At 38.9% G+C, this 24,736-nt stretch overlaps 2 protein-coding genes across 3 annotated transcripts in view; both read left to right on the top strand.

Annotated features, from left to right (window-relative positions):
• The first annotated feature begins 64 nt into the window (after positions 1–64).
• atg3 (autophagy related 3) lies at positions 65–15,979 on the top strand. 2 transcript variants are annotated; one of them, XM_032505941.1, is made up of 12 exons: positions 65–295; positions 979–1,020; positions 1,143–1,192; positions 1,600–1,670; positions 4,111–4,218; positions 5,692–5,744; positions 6,825–6,918; positions 7,025–7,059; positions 7,160–7,312; positions 7,639–7,766; positions 10,028–10,096; positions 14,362–15,979. In XM_032505941.1, exons 1-12 carry the CDS (start codon positions 224–226, stop codon positions 14,441–14,443), a joined length of 957 nt encoding a protein of 318 aa, XP_032361832.1. In that variant the 5' UTR covers positions 65–223; the 3' UTR covers positions 14,444–15,979. The 2 variants fall into 2 exon arrangements, with proteins under 2 accessions (XP_032361832.1, XP_032361831.1); XM_032505940.1 differs by having other exon boundaries at positions 5,689–5,744.
• Positions 15,980–17,168: 1,189 nt separating this feature from the next.
• slc19a2 (solute carrier family 19 member 2) overlaps positions 17,169–24,736 on the top strand; it is a 37,773-nt gene continuing 30,205 nt past the window's right edge. The window contains exon 1 of the mRNA XM_032505922.1: positions 17,169–17,396. Within this exon, the coding sequence (XP_032361813.1) occupies positions 17,274–17,396 (123 nt within the window). The 5' untranslated portion in view covers positions 17,169–17,273. The remainder of the gene's footprint in view (positions 17,397–24,736) is intronic.

Here is a 24,736-nt window from a genome sequence, read left to right as displayed (position 1 = left end):
CCTTTGACAATCTACAAACTACGTGCTATTTCAACGACCGTTCTCACGCGCATTTACAGTATGTCATCCCCACACTTCTCGTGAGATTCGGATACCCGGAAGTGTTTGCACGTATCATGTGATTTGCTCTTGTTGGCACTGTGCTTGAGTAGCTATAATTATAATTTTCACGTTACGGTTTTGAAGAACCTTGGGTTTTTTTATCTAAAGGGGACTCTACAAGATGCAGAACGTGATAAATACAGTAAAAGGGACAGCTCTCGGAGTGGCTGAGTTTCTAACTCCAGTGTTGAAGGTAAACTTCCATTAACGTTGCACGAGCTAGCTTGTTGTTAGGTGGTGGCTACTATGACATATCATACGCACATGCACATCTTATCAACGCTATACCCTATCCTACAGTAACATGCGTCATTATTATTGTTATTAGGGTTATCAATTACACATACTTGGATACCCCTAGTGCAGGGTTTTCACCTAACGTTACTATGATAAGCCGTTTTGGGCCATACCACTTAAACCTAAGCATCAAAACTAACTAAATGGACTTTCCCCAGATCTAATGGTTCTGGTTCCTCCCCAGTGGAATTATGTATGTATGTGTGTATATATATGTAAGTTTTGTCTTTAAGCTTTTTGGGGTGCTGTTTATTTGTAAACTGCTCTAGTTTTCCCAACTGTTTGTACACAGATATACAAGTACTAATAATGTTCAAGTCTGTGTGAAATTGCTTATGCTTTTTATTGAAAACATTAACATTTTTGGGGGGGATGACCTCCAAACCCCCTGCCAAATACGGGAACCAAAGCCTTTCTCAAACTAAGGGAAAACGTAGCCCTAACGGAATATCGACGCTTTGTAAAATAACTATATGCACAATTGTTTTAAATACCCAGCACATTACAGCTGGAGGTATATGCTATATTTTAAAAGCCTGTATATCCCTCTATGATACAGTTTTGGTTCTGTTTTTACAGGAATCAAAATTCAAAGAGACTGGAGTCATTACACCAGAAGAGGTAAGATCATACTAATTTGGATTATGTGTTGTATTACCTTACTTTATGTAAATAGGTACTCAAAACTCATACAGCCTATCTGTAAAAATATGCTTCATAAATCCTCTCTTTTTGTATTTTAGTTTGTTGCAGCTGGGGATCACATGGTTCACCATTGCCCCACATGGAAATGGTGAGTGTCCACTTTGAGGTGAATCATAGATATATGATTTCCTCATGGTAAGATCCCCCCCTGAAATATGATTATTTGCTCCTGGAAGTATGATTGATGTTTGGTAGAGTGAGTTCAATGATTAACTTTCATATAGACAGAGGCCAGCAGTACTTAAATTATTATTATTTTGTAATTATTTGGTTAAGTTTGTTTTTAACCTATAGCACCACAACGGTGATGTTTCCTCATATATTGGACTAGAGCTGAGTAGTATGGATAAGAAAAGGTATTAGTGTTAAATTGCTGATATATTTACATTAAACATCCGTTTTCAAAACACATCTGTATATGTGTAGACAGGGCCTTAGTGAAGGTTAAAATAAGGTCAAATATGTTTTTATATCTGTGGTTCCATCTCCCGTCAGGGCCACTGGAGAAGAAGTCAAGGTGAAGCCATATTTGCCCCAGGATAAACAGTTTCTCCTGACACGTAATGGTAAGAGGTGCATTTCATTAATTTCATCTTTTAGTTTTGTCATTGTCCCCATTGAATTTGAACTCTACTCCACTATGCAATCACTTTGTCACATCAACAGAATGCATTTTTTACATTTAAAACCCTCCTTTTTAATTTCTAATTAACAGTTAAATTACTTCAGTTCAACCTCCATAAATGAAGATAGGGTTGTTGTGTTTGTCTCCTATAGCCCTCTTCACACTGCATTCTTTTAGATCAGGGTTAACTCAAGCCCATAGCTATAAGATTCACACTGTATTCTACTAACTCTGAGTGTCATGTAACGTTAGCATTCTAGAATGGACCTACATTCCTTTAGCCCCATTTCAACTTTTAGTCCGAGGCTAAACACCAAGAGCTCAATCACGATTGACTGTGTGTTTGAAAGGGTTAACCCTAATTGATCAACTCGGCTTCACAACCCAGGTCGATGTTCATCTCCAAAGTTGACATGGAGGTAGTTAAAAAGCTGCCTGTGAAAACCAGCGTTAGAACAGTGTGAAAAAGTAGGTTTTGCACATTTTGCTATTATGAGAAAAATGTACTTTGCAGAAGTAGACGTGTCCTATGTAATGTAATTCAGATTGTTTTAACAAACGCGTGGATATAAGGTTTTTAAATATGCAATGTGTAATATGGACGTTATAGGTAAAAACACCTTTAACGTCATAGGGCCACCTAGTGGTCCACATGTGTAATTTTTGGTATGTCAGGTGTATGATAGATTCTACATCTACCCTGAAAATTTGAAGTTGCTCACTTGAGTTTAAGAGGTGAATCCAAACATGGTTCCGATGCCATGCAATGAGGATCATGCCAAACAAGATTTAAATTAGTGCTGTCTAACAATTCAAATATTTAATCGCAATTAATCACATTAATGTCATAGTTTTCTAAGTTCACTCTTTCTATTGTATGATATGTGTTTTTACTCTTGGTTTCTGCATTTTAAGCACTTTGGATACCTGCTGGTTGCTGTAAAGTGCTATCTAAATACATTTTGATTGATTGATAGTTAACTCACGATTAATCACACATTTTTATCTATTTTAAATGTCCTTTTGATTTCTTTTTGTTCCGTTAATTTTTCTAATTTTAATGCTCTTATCAACATGGAAAAGTGGATCGGCTTGCTTTGTGCAAATGTTTAAAAAAAACATTGGCTTATAGCCTACTGTAGTGTTCAATTTCACACGTAACATTCTCACATGGAGCAAATAATCTCTAACACAATGTAACACTGTCCATCAATAAAAGGGTGAAAAAAATACTTTGACGAGGCGGCGGAGAATTGGCATCAACGGTGTGCTTGGCCATCAAGTGGTATTTCCGACAGGACGTGCTGCAATGATAGCTCAGTTGGCTCAGTAACTCTGGCTCGCAAGCCCAAACAAGTGTGTGGGGCGTGCCTGTTGTGTTGTTTCCGGTCTAGCTAGATCTGATATGGTGTTGTAGTTTTTCTAACGTTACGTAGTTGTTGCAACAGCATGTGAAAAAACTACAAAGTTTGCTAGGCCAAGAAAACGTTAATCTCGCACTAAAGAAATTGACAACATTAAAATGGTTTGCATTTAACGGACAGCACTAATTTATAAGTTTTGCGTTGATAGCAATTCATTTGGCTGGAATATGTAAAAGAACTTTTTTTTTTTTTAAATGTAGGATGTAAATGCATTTATTTGCTATAGCGCCATGGGAGTATGTCCAAGATCCTTGCAGGGTTCTGGACTAGTCCTGAAAATTACACCGCCCCAGCATGCACGGTTTAGGCTGTAGCAACACTTTTACTAACAGAAAAACAAAATGACATGTGACTACAATAGGGCTCCCAGCCCCCTCAGGCTTGAACCCCTGAAAAGCTTTATTTCTCTCTCTCTCTATTGTACAATGACGAGTATTCAAGTAGCTGGACTGGAATATGTGACGTAAGCTGTTCACTGAATATGACGTGTAAAGCCCTGCCAATTTCTAGCACTTAGGGTAATTGTTATGCATTGCTCCCCGCTTGTGACCCAGGTAATTTCTGAATTGTCATGGCCAAGGATATACCCGTGATGACGGAGGGTAGAACACTGGTCAGATAACCAGGGCCCAAACCTGGCCATTGATATGAAACGGAGGTATTTGTAGTTTTCCAGGGGATATACCCACAAATTAGGCTAAATGTGCTCTAGTAGTTTTCTGTTCAGCTCATTATTCTCTGTTTTGCAAGAAAATGCTACTGGTTGCAGCTTGTCTTAAGCATCCCAGAAATTAATTTTGGCAGCCTCCAAAGACATTTTTTAGGAAAACTATTATTGATAACACATTTTACCTTTTAACATCATAACACCATTACTGGCTAAATTAGGTCACCATTGAGAACTGTACCTTTTTTTTAACCTTCTCTTGTGTGCCACTCTTTTTTGTGATTTTGCAGTTCCCTGTTACAAGCGTTGTAAACAAATGGAGTATTCAGATGAGCTGGAAGCCATCATAGAGGAGGATGACGGAGATGGGGGCTGGGTGGACACTTACCACAACTCAGGTTGGACACCATCTCTCAACATCCATACATTGCATTTATCCTGAGCATGGCTGCATCTAGTTCAGTTTTTCGGTTGGACCAATATGCAGGTGGGGTGGCAGCAAATTTGATAAATTAACATTTGTATTTACTGTGGACTGTTTGCTCTTGATACTCACTGATTAGTCATATCTTTTGTGGACGTTCTTCTGACGGAAGCTCTTAAAACTTTCATGTGGAAGCGTAATTCTGAGGTCAGATTCAACGTATATTCAACACAGAACCATAAATCAGGCATTAGTGAGAGCGAGGAAGGCAGGTGCTTATGAGTGACGTCAGTGACTGAGTGGTGAAGCAAGAGAAGATTGCGACCTCCGGTGAACTGTGTCGGCCTTAGAGTAGCGGCTGTGTGAGGGGAAAAGCATAGGAAAAAGAAATAGCAAAGACGATATAAAGTGAGTTAACAGTGAATAATAAAACGACAAGATTCTTAAGACACGGTGGCCTTGATCTGTTAATACTGTCTGCAAATTGAAGGGTGTTACAAGGTGGAGACTGCAGTGCACACAGATACCAGTGGGTCACGCACACAGCACACCTTTTTGTTTACTGAAATAGCACAGTTTTTACGGTTACATCGCGATTAGATAAATCATGCAGCCCCAATTCATGTCACAGCTGCGTTATATGGGTGAGCTAAAAAGAGGTCAACGGCCTGAGAAGTAACAAACCTTGTTCTACCCATACATGTAGACTATAAAAAAAGATGGACCGCGCATATCCACGTCCTCCCACTGTGTAAAAGTGAAGCCAAAATATCCCTGATATGGGCGCTGCTATGTTGTAATTTTGGAGGCAGTGGAGACCCGGTATCAAAGTCCCGCTCATATACACCCACCCATCCAATACGAGGTCAATCACCGCTGTCAATCATGAAGTTTCACCCTGTTTTTATAGCATTAAGTAACTAATTAAAACCAAACTTATCAGAAAAATGAACACTTGAACATCAATGTGAAAAGAACTGCCTAAAATGAAATACAATTTTTTTGACACATACTTTTTAGTTTGGTGTATGTCCCATGGAAGGGGCAGGATTTATGACCTATAGTGCAGCCCACCTCCAGGGGGGCGATCGAGGTGTTTTGGCTTCACTTACTGTGAACACTACAGTCTGTGCATCAACCCCTCTTTCTACCCAGCAGAGACCTACAGAGGACCAAATATTCACTAATGGATTGAGTTATCACACTATAACTCACAAAATATTATAGAGACCTGCTTCAAGCTATCTATAATATACTATTAACTACAACCACTACCATTACATTTGGTAGTGATTGTAGTTAATAGTTATACAGTGTGCTTGAAGCAACTATTACTTAGAACTGAATACCAGTTTCTTAAAACCAGATTCTGAAACCACTTGTATGTTAATTCCTTATCATTTCTTGTTCTTTTGAAACATTTCCTGACACTCTTGTGTTTCAACAGGTGTGTTAGGAGTTGCAGATGCTGTACAAGAAATTTCACTGGACAATATTAAGGTATGCTTCTTAAATGTTTCGAGAGAGCAAGAGAGCGAGAGAGAGAGAGAAATATGTTGACACACAGACAGACTGTGGGCAGTGCTTTTTTATTAGTCATTGCATGATTCTAATGTATGATTTAACATATACACTAGATGGCCATAAGTCACTGGACACACCTATTAATCATAGAGTTCAGGTGTTTCATTGCACGTACCGTCTCAATAGACAAACATTAAGAATTTAGAATGGTTTGTAAAGAGCTCAGTAAATCTAAATCTGGCACTGTTTTAGGATGCCACCTCCAACAAGTCAGTTTGTGACATTTCTGCCCAAATAGGTCTGTGTCAGTCAACTGTAAGTGCAATTATTTTGAAGTGGAAACACTTAAAAGCAACAACTGCCTAGCCACAAAGTGCTAGACCACGCAAACAGAGCAGGGTCAATGCGTGTATAGCAAACACACTCACAACGTGTTCCCAGAACAGGGGTGTCTTCTTTTGCCACAAAGGGGGGGTCAAACTCCATATTAATGCTCATGATTTTGGAATAAGATGACCAACAAGCTTAGATAGTTGTGAGGGTCAGGTGTCCACTGACTTTGGCCATATAGTTAACTGTTGTAAAAGCATGTTTTTTTTACACTAGCCTCTTGTGGTATGTACAGTACATGTAGATAATATCAGGTTTATGTGTCCAGATTTTCAGGTGTTTGGCTTTGAAACACCAGCCCCTACAATACAGTGGAATGTTTGGGTTGCTCAAGGCATTGATAAATTACACTATAAGATTAGTGCCCAATTTCTGGTTGGTGCATCCCATCTTTTTTGGGTGGAGAATAATGGCCTCAGGCAGACTCAAAGATGCTGCTCTTAAAACAGACAGGTTTTGTGGAGCTTCATTCTTGACCTAGGAACACATACTGTATACTGTGATTAAAATTTCTGAAGCTTCCAGCTGTATGGTTGTCTTCAGCAGCAGCTGACAGTTATTAAATGTTATCTATTAGATTAAAAATACCTTTTAAAATTGGGACTATGTTCTTTCTGTTGTTGAAGTCTGTAGTTGCAAATGGGTCTTTTAATTTCATTTCTCTAGGACAAAAATATGAATGCCACATCGGCAGCATGTTGTGGTGATGATGATATTGATAATGAAGATGATGAAGATGGAGAAGCAGCAGATATGGAAGGTACTCCCATCCAACCAGTAATGAAGCAGTTATTTTGTTTCCTTCAGACAGCCTGTTCTTTAATTAATTAATAAATAATTATTGTTTTCCTTAATGTTGTCTTCAGAGTACGAGGAAAGTGGCCTGTTGGAAACAGATGAGGTAGACGTCACAAAGCTGCTGCAGCATATCATTTATTGTATGATCTAATACCAATTACCGTTATTCCAACTACCACCTTACACTTCTTTCCTGTGTCTAGGCAACCTTGGATACCAGTAAAATGGTTGAAACCAAAGCCAAAGCAGAGCCTGGTAGTGAAGATGCCATCCTTCAGACTAGAACATATGACCTGTACATCACATATGATAAATACTACCAGACCCCTCGGCTCTGGCTGTTTGGATATGATGAAGTATGTACCTGGACAAAATGGGACTTTATACCCCTGTTTATTAAAAAAAGCATGGAAGTGTTAATCTGTTTAATAGCAGAAGGGAGCCCTTTGTTATACATAAAGCATATTCAGAAAATCACAGATTTTATACAATTAACTATACTTTGTAGCAGTTACGGGACATTTATTTTAGGACATATACAGAGTTTTGATAGTCAAGGAAACCAATGATGTGAAGTTGATATTCTTTTGCTAAGTTGCAGTAAGTTATATTTCAAAACTAGAGAAAGACAAGCCAAACTCCCATAGACACAGCACTATTAAACTATCTGCTCATTTCCCAGGATAGGCAACCGCTGACTGTAGAACAGATGTATGAGGACATCAGCCAGGACCATGTGAAGAAGACAGTCACCATTGAGAACCACCCCCACCTTCCCCCACCTGCCATGTGCTCTGTCCACCCCTGCAGGTAAAAAAGACCAATGGGGAAAAACCTTTCTTCTTTAGATGCTCACATGCAGGAAGAGTTTGAGAGCAGTTTTGGTCATTGTTGTGAGTTTGATATAGATCTTAAGTATTTCTTTTATTCTTTTTCCCCATAGTTCCATAAATGTATTATTAATGTCATTATTATATACATATATACACTATATATACATATCTAATTAAAATAATATAATAAACCACACAATGATACAAACTATATGCCTATAAATGGTAAAATTATAATATTGCCCAGCTGTACTCAATTCAAACTAGGGGCCGATATGGCCAAAATCTTCTATCCCGATATTCTGTAGGTCATTTCATATCTCGATAACAATAAATATCACAATATAGCATGTTTTCTGTTAATTCAATAAATAAATATTTACAAGCCACATGGCAAAGCCTTTTTTGTATACTGCTGTGTGAATTAAATACTTGTTGATAAATGATTAAAGAAAAATTAAAATTTTTAACTTTAGTGCAAAATTAACATAATATGCAAGGATCAGACCGTAATTCGTCGTCCAAATGACATAAATATTGCCATCACACAGTTAGGCCGCTGGCTATTTGACCTTGCGAGAAGAAACAATATAGAAAAATATATAAGATAAACAATGTATTACATTTTGACGATATACTATATATTGTAATATTGACCAGTAGGGGTGTTGGATTAAATTGTCCAAAATGGAGTTAGCTTTAGCCTAGCCCTCAGTCTTTCCCTGTCTTTGTTTACTCAACCCAGCCTCTACTAAGTGTATACTCAGTTCCCCTGAGTGTATTGTAGTACAAAATTTTACTCTGTCTGAGAAAAATAAGATGTGACCCCAGAGTGGAGACGGCTTCTACCAAAAAAAAGTGCATATGGTTTGCTTTGCCTGGGCATAAATTCCCACAGCACGTTACTTTAAGCATGCTCATTTTGAGTTTGAATACAAAGTTGCAGATCAAATCAATGCCAAGTCAAACCAAGTCAATGCAAGTTTAAAATGAATCAATGTTACCTCATGTCTTAGATTTGCCTTTGCATGTTAACGCTAACAGTTGATACAACCTTTTCAAATATATAAACTCCATAATCGTAAACACACTTTACTCTGCTTTCATGCCATACATTTTTTGCCACACCGCCTTTATTAAAAACAGCGGACTGAAGTAGAGTTTTATTAGTTACCGTATTATTTTATTATGTAGCCTATATATGTATCCCTGTATTTGAACTTACGTCTTAAATTATCCAATTTTTTTTTATTTTTTACTTGTGATTTTCTGGTTTATAAAACAACTACTTCTGTAATTGTTGTGCATCTGACAATAAATAACTAGATAGATTCTGAAATTAGCACCCGCTATGTACTGAATCTGAAATTTTTAATCGGGAAACCCTTTTGAACCGAGAATTGATCTTGAAATATATCATGACCCCAAGAATCAGAATCAAATTAGTCTTGCATTGCCAGACCTATTTCCACAGTGGAGTAAGGTCTGGCTACAGAACACCTACATTCTAGCATAGGAGGAAGAAAAACACTCTGGGTTTTTTGTATTTCTTTAAACCAATCACAATCATCTTGCGCTAAGCTCCAGACACAGCGACAGTGGCTTTGCAAAATAATCTCGTAAAGCAACTGATTATAACTTATTAATTAAAGTTAATTGTTTACACAATACATTAACGCAAGCTATTTAAATTAGTTGTATACATGGTTAAACGTAATTTGCCCTTACCCAAACGTCCCAGTTAGATAGTTAATGCTGTATAAATATATTTTTTGTAAATATGTAAAATAATTCCCTAAAAGAACCAAGATTGCACGACCCAAACTTTTTTTTAAACTTGACATTTACAGAGTGCAGCTTTTTCCGATGCAAAGTGAGTTTTAGAACGGCAATACACGGAGAGTGGAAGGTGAGGGACATTCGGCGACAGATGAAGAAGACATGCCTTTATATATCCCGCAAGGAAAAATTTGCAATTTTCACTTTGCTTGTTACAATTATTACGCACGTTTCACACCTGAAAATACACACCCGCACAGGACCTATACATGCAGTAAATGGAGAGATGTCAGGCAATGATCCATTATTTTTTTACATAAAAACTTTTCTTTATAGTGACGTCTTAATGGATTTGAATAGAAGTGTTTAATAGTGTGACTGTGTGTAAAAATTTTTATTTTAGACTTTTTCGCAGGCACTTAGGTAAGAACCTCTAGCTGATCCACCCTTTGCTTTCAGACATGCTGAAGTGATGAAAAAGATCATTGAGACTGTGGCAGAAGGGGGTGGCGAGCTGGGAGTGCATATGTATCCTTTCATGGTAATACTGTTTATATATATCTGCTTCTTTGACTTATGCAACAATTCTAGTTGACTGTTGTGGAAACTTACGAGGATATGTACTAATGTTTTGTTGCCTTTTTGTTTTGTTGTCTATTTTCTAATGGACCACTGACCCCATGCAGTACAAGAAATTGCATGTTTTTTTACAGCGGTGCAGCACTGTTTATCACGCAGAGTTAGAGCTACTATAGCCAGTTCAAAAGAGTGATTGAGATAAAAATGCAAGAAATATAAGATGCTATAAAAAGTTCTTATAACGAAGCTCTCAGTTCAGTACCACAAAATAAGACAGAAGAGCAGCAGTGACAGCCAGTTAGTTCTCACAAAAAATGTACATTTCCGTTTCCCTCATTTTGTCCTGCCTGTTTGTTCTTGACTGTTAATGGCTGACAGCAGCTCCTGTATAGTGGGACATGATAGTTATTTACAGAAACAATCTAGTCAAATGAGGTTTAAAACTATTACCAAAAATCTCCCACTAATCTGGAATAATTTGTTCTATCACTGATCTTTTTGTTAAGTTGACATCAGGCTATTTAAGTAATGCTTCCTCACATGTAGCCTTCCTCTTGCACAATAACTGTATGCTTGCAGCTCCAATAGTGCCTTTTCTTCAAATAATACTCCAAGTTCAACAGAAGGAAAAAATAATCATAATTTATAGAATGGACCGCATTTGAAGCCGAGTGGTTACTTTAATGCAACGACTTGAGTTCTATTCCGGCCTTAAGTCCGTTTCTGCATGTCATACCCTCTCGCTCCAGCCATTTCCACTCTGCCTTTACACTGTCAAATAAAGGAGAAAATGCCACACAATAAAATCTTTACATCTGTTGTCTCATAAAATACCCAGCAAATTAGGGTGAGCACATCTCATGGTAATTTACAAGGTTACAGGGTTCATTTGGTTGCACAATGAAATGTAAGTTATATCCCCGTTACGCCACACACACACACACACACACACACACACAAAACCACAAAAATAATAAAAACAATAGAAACCTTGAGTGGTGAGGAAAACATCCTTTTAGGGAGAAACCTTGGACACACCCAGGCACTTGGTGGGCGGTTGCCTGACGTCGGTTGAAGGTACAATGAACAGTGGCAATTATATTTACAAGAAAGATAATGGAGCTATAACTAGAAATAATAGTTGTAATAGTTAATAATGGCGTAGCAGGGCGCTGAGCAGGACCACGGCGACCGCTGCAAAAATGATTTAGGTGCCACCCTAATCCAAGGAAAGCTGCGCGGCGAGATAACATAAGGACTCTACGGGGAATAAGTTCCCCAGAGCTAAGTTGGTAACAAGCGTTTCTGGGACATGAATGCACACAGATGTCTCTGCATTTAACTCATCCTAAGCATTAGGAGCAGTGGACAGCCACGTACAGCGTCTAGGGAGCAGCCTGGGTTTCAGAGAGACAATCTTGTGGTTGAGGCTGACCCACTCTACCTCTGAGCCACAGCCACCCCAGCACTAGGCAAGGCAAGGCAAGGCAAGGCAGCTTTATTTGTATAGCACATTTCAGCAACAGGGCAATTCAAAGTGCTTTACACAAAATCATTAAAACAGATAAAACACAAGTACAAACAGTTAAAAGTCATAAGCATTAAAAATCAATAAGACACATGAATAGACAGTTAAAAACAAAATAGAAACATTAGGACACATAAAACACAAGAATAAAAGTTACAGTGCAGCATAAGAAAGAAATGAGCATTAATTTAAAGAAAGGCAGCATCAAAAAGAAAGGTCTTCAGCCTTGATTTAAAAGAACTGAGAGTAGCAGCGGATCTGCAGGTTTCTGGGAGTTTATTCCAGATATGAGGAGCATAGAAACTGAAAGCTGCTTCACCCTGTTTAGTTCTGACTCTGGGGACAGAAAGTAGACCTGTCCCAGATGACCTGAGAGGTCTGGGGGGGTCATAGTGTAGTAGCAGATCAGAAATGTATTTTGGACCTAAACCGTTAAGGGATTTATAAACTAGCAAGAGTACTTTGAAATCAATTCTTTGAGACACAGGAAGCCAGTGTAAAGACTTCAGAACTGGAGTGATGTGATCCAGTCTCTTGGTCTTAGTGAGGACCCGAGCAGCAGCGTTCTGAATCAGCTGCAGCTGTCTGATTGATTTTTTAGGGAGACCTGTAAAGACCCCGTTACAGTAGTCAAGTCTACTGAAGATGAAAGCATGGACCAGTTTTTCCAAGTCCTGTTGACACATAAGTCCTTTAACCCTTGATATGTTCTTTAGGTGATAGTAGGCTGACTTTGTAATTGTCTTAATGTGGCTGTTAAAGTTCAGGTCTGAGTCCATGACTACACCCAGATTTCTGGCTTTGTCTGTTGTTTTTAACATTGTTGTTTGAAGCTGAGCGCAGACTTTTAATCGTTCCTCTTTTTTTCCAAAAACAACTACCTCAGTTTTTCCTTCATTTAATTTCAGAAAGTTCTGGCACATCCAGTCGTTAATTTGTTCGATGCAGTTAGTCAGTTTTTGTATTTGACTATAGTCCCCTGGCGATAAGGTTATGTAAATTTGTGTGTCATCCGCATAACTATGGTAACTTATTGTTTTTCTCCATAATCTGAGCCAGTGGAAGCATGTAGATGTTAAACAGAAGAGGCCCCAGAATGGAGCCTTGCGGAACTCCGCACGTCATATTTGTACGCTCAGATGTATAATTACCTATTGACACAAAGTAATCCCTATTCTTTAGGTAGGATTCAAACCAGTTTAGTACTAAGCCAGAAAGTCCTACCCAGTTTTCCAATCGGTCTAGTAATATGTCATGGTCGACCGTGTCAAATGCAGCACTGAGATCAAGTAATACTAAGATTGAAATTTTGCCACTATCTGTGTTAAGGTGGATGTCATTAAAGACTTTGACAAGAGCCGTTTCAGTGCTGTGGTGTGGTCGGAAACCCGACTGAAAGGTATCAAAACTGTTGCTTAGTGACAAGAAATGGTTGAGTTGTTGAAAGACTACTTTTTCAATGATTTTACTTAAAAACGGAAGGTTTGATATTGGCCTATAGTTGCTCATTAGTGACTTGTCTAGGTTGTTCTTTTTTAAAAGTGGCTTGATTACTGCAGTTTTCAGGGCCTGTGGAAAGATACCTGAAAGAAGAGATGTGTTCACAATCTGTAGAAGATCAGAAGTCAAACAATTGGAAACATTTTTGAAAAGTCCCGTTGGTAGAATATCAAGGCAACAGGTCGAGGTTTTCAGATGTTGAATAATGTCCTCCAGGTTTGTATGGTTGATTGTGTGAAATTCTGTCATATTGGAACTAGTTTTGCTTGAACACTGTGACAACACATGTCCTGAACTTGATATGGGTTGATCTCTGAGCACCACCCTGCAAGATTGTTAATTTCCTTGTGATATGAAGTGAAAATCAGCTAATGATGGTAGTGTCATCCACAATCTTAACAGCAGAGTTCTCTTCATGTCAGGATACGTATGAATGGGGTGAATGGGTTCCTGTAGTGTGTAAAGTGCTTTGAATGGTTGCTAAGACTAGATGCAGTCACTTTAGTAAATATTGGTGAGATTGTTGAGGTCATTGCTTGTATTGGGCCTTGTGTCTGTCCCAACACTTTGAACCCTGGAAGATATCACAGCAACTAAGCACATGATATTTGGTATGGATAATCGTAGTTGGTGACTACTAGACCATCAATTAAACCTGTTCACTTCTACACGAAAAATATGATGAAACAAATGATATAACAATATAAATTTTTTCAGTCAGAGATTTTGCCATACTATACATATATTTTATATCTCCCTTAAATCTAGGGTTGTATTGTACAATTGTACTTTTTGGGCCCATGTCATTTTCTCTAGTGCTACATTGTTGTGGTGTGGGCCTGATGACAGTATGTTTGTGGGATGATTGAAGCTGCAAGGGGCAATATACTCTGTGTATTTGAAACCTTTTTAACTGTACATGTCTTCTGTCTAAACTGTCCTCTGTTAACCTGTCAAATGCAGCTGTCCAATACAATATAAAGGTGCTTTAGACTAATTCTAATCCTAACCATATCCTTGCTACTAACTTGGATTCTACTCATCAATTAACTGTTCATTTGAATACAAAGTTATCTTTAAATCTGGCAATATTCCTTGAGCACCAACATAATGTCACACCTACTGTGTTACTTTATTGTAATTTCTCTCAATGCTCCTCTGTGTTTTCCTTAACTGAGACTTTCAGGTATCTTCTGATTTTCCTCAAGTTTGTCCAGGCCGTCATTCCCACAATAGAATATGACTACACGAGACACTTCACCATGTAGTTTCAGAAATCACCATCTCTTAATGCAACATGGGAAAGATCAGCTCTTCTGCCTCTGTGATCAGATCTGGTCTGATTACAACCAGTTTGTTGAGTGTTTGTTTTACTCTGAGACACTTTGCGTGGGCACAGGACATTGAGGAATGTTGAAGGTATGTGGCTAAACTGTTCTAACATTTTGGGAAACAGACTTGTTTTTATGAAACCCAGAGTCAGATATGAAGACCAATGTTGGTTTTATCTGTGTGTATTCAGTACAGTTACATGTGTTCTGTCTAACTGTTGCTAGTCTAGCTATGGTATGAAACACGCAACTTTCATCAAAGTCAGAGATGTCTTATTTTCATGTATTGTTTAATTTCATCTGTTGCAAAATAGAAATGTGAAAAAAACAGGCTTGGATGTATTGGAACTAGCTATCTAACAAGTTGTTGAACTATGTTTTTTTTAAACTTTTGACAAAGCTAGCTAGTTTTTACTTCCAGTCTTAACTACGTCCTGGACACCTCTGTACTGGATACACAAAAATGAAACTTAGGTCCTTATTATCTGACTCTGGGCTGCAGACAAGGCTTCGTACCAAAGTTAGACTGTACATCTGATGTTTCTCTACAGGTTTAATGTTGTGACCACAGTGTGGTGAGCTCATAAATTCCTTGTTAAGCTTTTGATGCTGTTATTAAAATTCACCCCATTCCACACTGCTTTGCTCCTTGAAATGTACAAGTCTTTTTCAAAAAAATAAATGAAGCCTGGTCATGCAAAGGGTCAGCTTCTTGAGTTATTAGAAATTAGATGGGTTATAGCAGAACAAGCTGGTTTAGCAGATTTTTTTTTTTACCATTGCTGGAAACCAGGTTGATGAGTGAACAGTGAAACTTAACAGTATATTTGTGGGCCATAAAACCAAAACAATAAGCATGCCCTGTGGACCTTCACTGCCTTTTGTTATCTGTTTATGTACAGTACATCATTTTCCTGTACAACTACAAATAATATTCAGAAGAAAATATTTCAAATCTGTGGATTTGGACTTGGACAACTATAGGTATGAAATTAGTTTTCTTGCTATCATCACTGTCTAAAATGTATCTGTACCTAATAGCAGCATTGATAGAAGTTTCTTGATTAACAAAACTGTTCCCATGCCTTATTACAGTTGTTATTGCTTCCATTCAGATGCACTTTGTAGAAGGCATGGCTGAACCTCAATATTGCAAATCAGCTGTGTATGCCAGTTTGTCTTAATACTTCATTCTCTGAATGTATTGATGGCCGGGCCTTTTTCTTTAACCCATTGTTCTTGTGTTTGGCTCATATGGTTTTTGTGCTTTACTTCAACTGGACAATTTTCCCCCTGTAGCTTGTCAACATCTTGAGACGGATTGTCTTGTTTCTACAAGCATGGTGTATTACTACCTTCTGTGTCTAAGAGCAGTGTGAAGGTTGGCTTTATCTATTGTGTGGCATTTTCACAAAACAAATGAATTTTATTGTCACAAGCCTCTTTGTGTACTTCAATAAAATATTCAATGAATTTCTGGTCTTTTTTGTTAAGATTTTGAATTATAAACTATTTTGGCTTTATACAGTAAGATGTGTTTGGCAATAATTACACAATTAAATTAAACCTGCTTGCTTATTTTACTTGTCAATTCAATTTTATTTATAGTATCAAATCATAACGAGTTATCTCAAGACACTTTGCAGATAGAGTAGGTCTAGACCACACTTTAATTTATGAAGACCCAACAGTTCCAATAATTCCCCCAGAAGCAAGCATTTAGTGCAACAGTGGTGTGGAAAAACATCCTATAGTGGTTCGTGGCAAAGCAGGGGATTACAAGGCGTAACAAGGCACTGCAGGGTATATAGTAGCAATAAAGATAATAGACCACAGCAGCAGCTGCTAGTGCAGGGTGGGATGTCCACAACAGCAGGACCACAACAGCAGCTGCCAAAATCAATGCTCCTGAACCACTGAATCTGCAAGGCAAGAAAGCATGAGGACTCCGAGGAATAAGCTCCCTGGAGCAAGGTTAGTAACATGCATTAAAGGGACATGAATGCAAACAGATGGAGACAGAGAGGAACTTAGTATGTCATATGAAGCCCCCCGGCAGTCTAAAACTATAGTAGCATATCTAAGAGCTGGTCCAAGGCAAACTTGGGCCAGCCCTAAGTGGAAGCTTTATCAAAGAGGAGAGTTTTAAGCTTAAATGTTGAGATGCCTCCCAAACCCAGATCGGAAGCTAGTTCCACAGGAGAGGAGCCTGATAGCTGAAGACTCTGTCCCCCATTGATTCTACTTTAACTTGGTTGGATTAAATATTCACTCTGTATTGCCTGCTGGTCTAGTCTCCTGATGTGACTTGCTCAGTGGTAACACTTGAACATTTTTGTGCACGAACATTAAGCAAAGCGCATTAATCAATATAGAGTTTCCCAAATATTACAAACCAAATGCTATTTGTGTATTTCTTGGGGAAGGTAGGTTCTACCTACAATGGTTAGGTAGGCCAACACAAATGACAAAACACCTATGCAGGAAAACCAGCAATACTATAGTAGACCTTTGTTTTTGTTTTTCATTTTATTTTTGGGAAATTGGAAAACAAAAACTTGTAATGTCTTCCAGAGAACTTGTTTTACTCCTTTCCTGTTGCTCTATGTTTAGACCAGCTGGTGGCGGTAGTGTACAAAGCCTGGTCATTAACGTCCTCCCCACCAGGGAAGAAGCAGTGTGTGAGCAGCATATTAACACAGATTCTCTCTGTACTGTAATAAGCAGTAGGTAATTGTGGAGCCGAGGCAATGCTGGTGAGTCCAACATGTCTGTGCTCAACCCAACTCTTCTGCTCTGTGTGTATGGCTTCTTTTCCAATCTCCGGCCATCGGAGCCTTTCCTCACTGCCTACCTCATGGGACCAGACAAGAACCTGACAGAGACTCAGGTGAGTTAGGACAGAGACTCAGGTGGGCGCTGCCAGCTGCTTACAAGACCTTGCGTCACATTTTAACTTAATAAACATGTGTAATGTTACAGAATGCAGCAGAATGATACACAAACTGTGCCTCCTATTTATCAATCATTCGATTTGAAAAAAAAAAAAAAAATTAGATGAAACTTTGAATTAAGTTGTCAATTTCTTTAATCTGTCCTAGTAATAAAAAAAAATGTTAAAGGGCTCATCTGCCACACAAAAGTATCCTAACTAAGTGCTTATTATCACTCTTCAGCACTGATGTTGACACTTTTAATCAATGTTTTTAATGTTTTTAATGTTTTTTTACTTTTTTTGTCCCTTTTTTCAACACTTTTGACTCTTTTTTTCAGTGTTTGTCACTTTTTTGTCGTTTTCAACACTCAAACAAACTTATTAACTTTAGTTTTACAGTTATATTTGAATTTATGGTCAATCAACCTCATTTATAAGAAATTATACCTAATGTTTGAGGTAGAAATCAGAAATTTAAAATTAAAGGAATGTATGTTGATGGATAATTACAGACTGGAATATGTCAACTTTTACTCAATACTATTTATAGTTAATACTACTTTTTCAAATGGTATAAAATTGAATGAGACACCCCAAAATGAATGAAAGTAGACATTTGTACTTGCCAGAGAGCGTTGTGTGGAATCATCATGTTATTTTGGGTAGTTAAAAAGAACATTGATATAGGAAAATGGGTCAATTTGACCCGAGGACAATATGAGGGTTAAGGGAAACTTAAAGCTGGAAACATAACTTATGGCGGTTTTCCGTGGTATCTACTTGACTCGCCTCGGCTCTACTCGCCTTTTTTGGTTTTCCATTACGAAAAAAAGTCCCTGGGACCTGCTACCAGGTACTTTTTTTAGTACTACCTCAGTCGAGGTTCCAAGCGAGCCGAGGCGATACCAAAAGGTGACGTGAAAACCTGCAGACTGCTGGTTGGTCGGATCACTACGTTGTTAGCAAACAAGAGTGCGGAGTGTGTGTCCAGAACAAACGGGACATTTAAAACAAATCTAGCCGGACACCGACAGATTATCCACTCTCTGCACTATTCTCACTTTTCAACTGTTCGGGCTACTAGCGGCTTCATGTCGTTTCCAATATTGCACACTGTTACTTTAAAAAAACAAGACAATATATATAAGAAAAGTTTTTATTTAGCTTTTCAAGTAGCGCATCAAACCCTCCCGTACATCCCGGTCTTCTTCCTCTGCACCCTGTGACAGTGTCCCCGCCGGCTCTGCTGTCCCAGATGCATCCCAGTCGTTGTCATAAGACTGTCCGTGACTCTCATAAAGATTATACGAAGCCCAGTAGTCAGAACCAGAGGTCTCACCGGTCGGACATCGCCCACCGGACGGTCTGCGGCGGTGACTTTACAAAGCGTGAATGCTCTGAAAACACAAACAGTACACAGCAGACATGTTGGTGTGTAATCATGGTTGCTAAAGTTCATGTACTTTATATAGCGTCTAGTAAATACTGACTGCGACGCTGAACACATGCAAATGTTAGCTAACGTTACCAGGAAACTTAACTTACCCTTTTGTGTCGGCGAACAACCGTCGTGTCGACGTCTGAACTCCGTCAGAATTCCCAAACTCGCGTTTTTTTAGCGGTGATTTTTGTTGCTTCCTTCAGCTTCTTTTGAAACAAAACATTTCATCTGGCCGCGGCGAGTTTGCGACGTGCTGTTGTGAGTTGCGCTGAAAATTACGTCATCACGCGTTGCTATGGTGACCAGCCACGCTGAGGCTGTACTCAATCGGCAATGGAAAACGGACGAAGAATGGGCCGAGCCGAGCCGAGCCGAACCGAGGCGAGCCGAGGCGAGCCGTTACCAGCAGTGGAAAAACGCCATTACATTGCTGAGTGACTGATCCTCAGTTTGTTTTTTTAACCTTTTACTCTTTTGAAAGCGTCTCAGTCATTAAGGTAAATTATTATGTCTATAACACACTTTTAGATTTACGAAAGCTTTTTTGTTTTTCTGAGAACACAATAAAAAGAGATTTTACTGTTTTTTTTTCAAATGTGGACAACATTAGACCAGGTCCAGATCTAAAACCACTAGACCTACTACTAGACTTGTCAAATCTGGACTACTTTATTCCAGAGAAGCTTAATATTCTTAAAAACAGTTTCAGATTTGTGAAAGCTTTATTCTGTTAGTGAACATCCAATAAAGGGGGATTTCACAGAGTTTCTTTCATATGCAGACCACGTTAGACCAGGTCCAGATCCAAAACCACTATACCTAGACTTGTCGAATCTGGACTAAATCACCTCAGAGAGGCTAAAGATTTTAAAAAATATAGTTTCAGATTTGTAAAAAAACTTTTATTCTATTTGTAAAAGTGCAATAAAGGGAGATTTCCTTGTTCTTTTTCATAAGTAGACCACATAAGACCAGGCCCAGATCAAAAACTACTATACCTAGACTTGTTAAATCAGGACCAAACTATCCTAGATTCTTTAAAACACAGTTTCAGATTTGTGAAAGCTTTATTCTATTTGTGAAAATGCAATAAATCACGATTTTAGTTTTTTTCATATGTAGACCACATTAGATCAGGTCCAGGTCCCAAAACACTATACCTAGACTTCAAATCTGGATCTTACTGTGGTCTAACTGTTAAATCTCGTAGAGCGGTAGTGGTAGTGTGCACATCCCCACCGGTGAGGTGCAGGGCAAAATAAAGCTGGATACAACTGAAAAATTGGACACCCATTTGTTAGCAGATTGAGATATGATAGATAGATAGATAGATAGATAGATAGATAGATAGATAGATAGATAGATAGATAGATAGATAGATAGATAGATAGATAGATAGATAGATTTGATTGATCCAAAAAAAATGGGAAATTCCAGTGTTGCAGCAGCAAAATCAGACACACAGCACACATACAGAATATACATGAAATAACTGGATACAGTATGCATGAAATAATAATAAGATAGAATATAGTTTAGTTTACAAATAGTTTAAAATATATACAAGTTGGGAATAAAAATGTACAACTGTTTAACTAGTATTGATGAAGCTGCATATAAACCTATTGTACTAGGTTTATTTCTAACATTATTCTATCAACAGACATTTACATCGATAGTGTGGCGTTATAATTTATTTGCCTTTGGTGTACTGTGGAGTGGGTTTAATGGCAGGCTAGCCGATACTGTTGACTAGCCTAGCACCAGCAAACTCTGCTGGAAGGACTGGTTGAAAAGTGTTAAAGTGTCTCCACTGACAAAAAAAACACACTGGCTAACTTGGAAATAAGGTCTTACGTCCAAAATTCTGAACCACCCCTTAAAAAAGTTGTATTGCCTATGATAGGAATGATTTCTTGTAGCGGTCCGTGCGATATTGAAGCTGTCAGAGCCTCTTAGAGGTGGTGCTCCTCTGTTGGACCAGTGTGGGAAATAGAGTCTGCTGATCCCCTTCTTGTAAACAGCAGTGCTGATGATTTTCTAGTTCAGCCTGTTGTTGAAGTTGACACCCAGGTATCTATACTTCTCCACCATGTTGGATGCAAAGGGGTTGCAGAGCCGTTCCCTTTCTCCTGAAGTCAATCACCATCTCTCACATCTTTTCCACGTTCAGCACCAGGTGATTCTTACCAGACCACTCCACAAAGTCATCCACCAGTGCTCTGTACTCTCCCACCTATCCATCCCTTATACACCCAACAACTGCAGAGTCATCAGAAAACTTCTGTAGGTGACATGACTCTGAGTTGTACTGGAGGCCTGTGGTGTATAAGGTGAACAGAAAAGAAGTCAGCGCAGTCCCTTGTGGGTCCCCCGTACAGAACACGGTTCAGACGGACAAACCTGTGGTCTGTCTGTCAGGTAGTCAGTGATTCAGGAGACTGTGGACGCACCGACACCCATCATCCCTACCTTCTCACCTAGTAGCAGTGGCTAGATGGTGGAGAATGCACTGGAGAAATTTAGAAAAAAAGTGATTCTCACAGTGCCACCACCACCATCCAGATGCGAGGAGCTCGCTCCAGAAGACAAATGACAGCGTTGTCCACTCCCTCATTGTTCTGTTGCAGACTGGCCTCCAGCTTCCTCCTGTAGGAGTTTTTACACTCCCTCGGTTTATCCCACAGTTTGTGCTGTACTTCCCCTAGCTCCTGTCTGTCTCATGACCTGAAAGCTTTCTTCTTCTCATTAAGAAGGACTTTCAGGTCACTGGTGGTGGATCACCAGGCTTATGGTTGGGAAAACAGTGTATAGTCCGGAGGGCATGGTGATGTGATGCAGTCTGTCATGTTATTGATGTCCTCCCCATGTGGCTCAGAGAGCACGCCCCAGTCTGTAGATTCAAAGCGGACCTGCAGTGCCTCCTCAGCCTCCTGGGTCCACCTCCTCACAGTCCTTGTGTGGACAGGCTGCCACTGGACAAGAGGAACATACTTCGGAGACAGCAAGACAAGGTTGTGATCTTATTTGCCAAGGGAGGGGAGGGCAGTGGCACTGTACACGTCCTTGGCATTTGCCAGAGTATTATTGTCTCTTGTGGGGAAGTTAATATATTGTTGAAAGTCTGAGAAGGATTTACCCAGTGAAACATGATTAAAATCCCCAGTGATAACCAGGAAGGCATTGGGCTGCTCCGTCTGGAGTTGTGAGACAGTGGTGTGAATGACATCAGCAGCTGCAATCAGCAGATCACTATGTCGGACATAAACTCTTAAATATTATGAAGGATTGTGTGGAATGTGTTAAGAACCCCCCAAGATTGTTCTAGAAATCTTCTTCAGAGAGAAACCCTTTGGATTTCAATACAATCTCTCCAAACAGCTCAAATGAAGAATTTGATATAAATGATGTCTTTTCTTGTGATATTTTGTGAGGGATTTATCTAATGTGACAAATTGTGTCAATGTGGGATAGTGTAGTTATTTTATAAGTTAGGCTTTTGGCCAGCTTTTCATTTTTTCAATGTCTCTGTGCATATTATGTACAAATTTATCACTAATGGTTTTATGTGGTGACTATAGGCTTTTGTAATTAGCCTTGGTATTTGTAGTTAGTTTAAATGAGCTCAGCTGACCAAGGCCTTGGTAATTTAGTTTAAAGGAGCTCAGCTGATGCATGATCAGCTGACCATGTCTGTGCCCTATGTATGCTTGAGCCACTGTTGAATGCCATTTGCCTGAGGAACACCCAGCAGGGTCGAAACGTTGCAGCACAATAAATGTATGGGAGTATTAGTGTGGGCATTTCTTTTTTTATTTTATTTAAGTTGAACTGTAAAATCTCTCTTTATTGCGTTTTCATAAAGAAAATAACGCTTTCACAAATCTAGAAGTGCGTTTTAGACATAAATCATAATTTACCTATATGACTAATGAACTTTCAATAGCCTACAGTAAGAGGTTTGAAAAATGGAGGGTCAGTCACTCATTAATGTAACTTATGTTTCCTTGCAGAATCGGACGCTGTGAATCGGAAGCTAACTTCAGCTTTAAATTTCCCTTAAATTTCCTCTTAACCGCCGAATTGGAAGCTGTGAGTCAAAATTCAAGTTCAGCGTTGTTTATGAGAGTGAAACACCTGTTTCTTGGATTTAATGCTCAAACCAACCAGAGAGAAGGTGAATTTCTCAGTAACCTTCAGGAGAGTTAACTCTCATGTGCTGCAAACAGTTTACACTTAGAGGATAAATCCATTAAACTCGGTAGAGTCCATTCTCGTTTGTCTCACTTAGTATGGAAGTTGGGGCCCCTGGATGGACAGTTTTTCCATTAAACATATTTAAAGGAACTATGCAGTGTTTTAGCTTAATTTACCTCAACTGAACAGCTTTGGAGTCCTTGGAATGGCTACATGACTTTTGTTCGAGTTGAATGGTGGTTGTCTCACTCCCTATCACGTCACACTATTGTAATGGCTAAACCGGCAAAAAATGGAGAAAGTGGAAAATGGCAGACTGACCGAGCGAGGATTCAGACACAAGTAAAATAGGAGCGGCCAAATCAATTCCAAAGCTGTAGGGGGGGCTCCATAGAGAAACCTGCGAGCAAAAAGCAAAGAAATGGCTAAAACTGCATAGTGCCCCTTTTTAAAATACGTATTTTAGTTTGAGTGTTTTTGAAATTTGTATTTTGCTGGCCAGAAAAAACACATGAGCATTTGTGTATTTGAAATACTTTAAATGCATGCTACTTTTTTACGTTTTCTTCTCAAATGTAGCCAAATTCAGTGCTTACCTTTTACATTGATTACACTGTTATGGCTTTACTTTTTCATTTAGGTGCACCGAAAATAATTACCGCACTTATGTTTCCGCAATTATACTTTCTAAGCATTATTATACTGTCTTAAGTGTTATTACCATATTTGTGCTTCTTGTATATGTACATAATGCTACCAGGTTATAAAATTACTAACTTACTAACTAAAAGTGTGTGATGTGTGGCGGTGATGCACGCAGTCTGACCGTTTATAACTAGGGATGTCCCAATCAGCTTTTTTTACCTCTGATCCAATTTTTAAAAATACTGAATAACTGCCAATACCAAGTCCCAAGCCAATAGACTTTGTTATGGTTTGGGGTTTTGGTCGGGATTATTTTTCCCTGGCCTTGTGTTTGTGGCTCGGTGTTTCCACGGTAAGCGTCTGCTTGTTCTACTTCCTGTTTTGTTTTGGTAGTATGGTTTCCTGTCTTGTCTAGTCTTGTCTAGCTTTGCTTTGTGCCAATCTAATTGTCCTGCCCCGCCCTAATGTGATTCACCTGATGTCTCACCTGTTCCCTGTTGCCTCGTTACCTCTTGTATTTAACCCCAGTGTTCCCTTTGTCCCTTGTCAGGTCTTTTTGCCTCGTACGTGTGGAAGTCTGTGTTCCTGTCGATGTGCCTTGTATTCTTGCGTGGTTCTCCTTTTGATGTCTCTCCTGCAGATTTCCCTCCTTGTGAGTTCCCCGTGAATGTTATTCCCAGTGATCCCTCCTCTTCGTGAGTGTTTTTGCCAGCCCTTAAGCTTCTGTTTTGTTTTTCCCCTTACCTTGGACTTCTCCTGTTTGTGTGGACTTTATGTTTTGAAATTTCCAGCATCCATTTTAGCAAGAAATACAGTAAAAAGGACAGTATAGAGATAACAGTAATAATAATAAGAAGAAGAAGGAACATTCGGCTGTAAAAGGACATTAACCATAAAATATCAGTCAAAAATATCAGTGCAAGTACGGGTGTGTATGTATATATTTTCTTTTTTTGTTGTCTCTATACTTTTAGTTGCTCAGATAACAGAGCTGCACACCGTCTTATTGTTT

This window comes from Etheostoma spectabile, chromosome 24 (assembly GCF_008692095.1).
Source record: "Etheostoma spectabile isolate EspeVRDwgs_2016 chromosome 24, UIUC_Espe_1.0, whole genome shotgun sequence".
Lineage (NCBI taxonomy): Eukaryota > Metazoa > Chordata > Actinopteri > Perciformes > Percidae > Etheostoma > Etheostoma spectabile.
The sequence above is the reverse complement of the archived record's forward strand: the minus strand, read 5'-3'. Positions and strand labels throughout refer to the sequence as shown.

Coding starts and splice junctions, on each gene's coding strand:
- atg3 (XM_032505940.1), top strand. CDS start 224: ATGCAGAACGTGATAAATACAGTAAAAGGGACAGCTCTCGGAGTGGCT. Junction 1,671..4,110: donor GTTTCTCCTGACACGTAATG/GTAAGAGGTGCA, acceptor GTGATTTTGCAG/TTCCCTGTTACAAGCGTTGT. Junction 10,097..14,361: donor GGCGAGCTGGGAGTGCATAT/GTATCCTTTCAT, acceptor TGAGACTTTCAG/GTATCTTCTGATTTTCCTCA.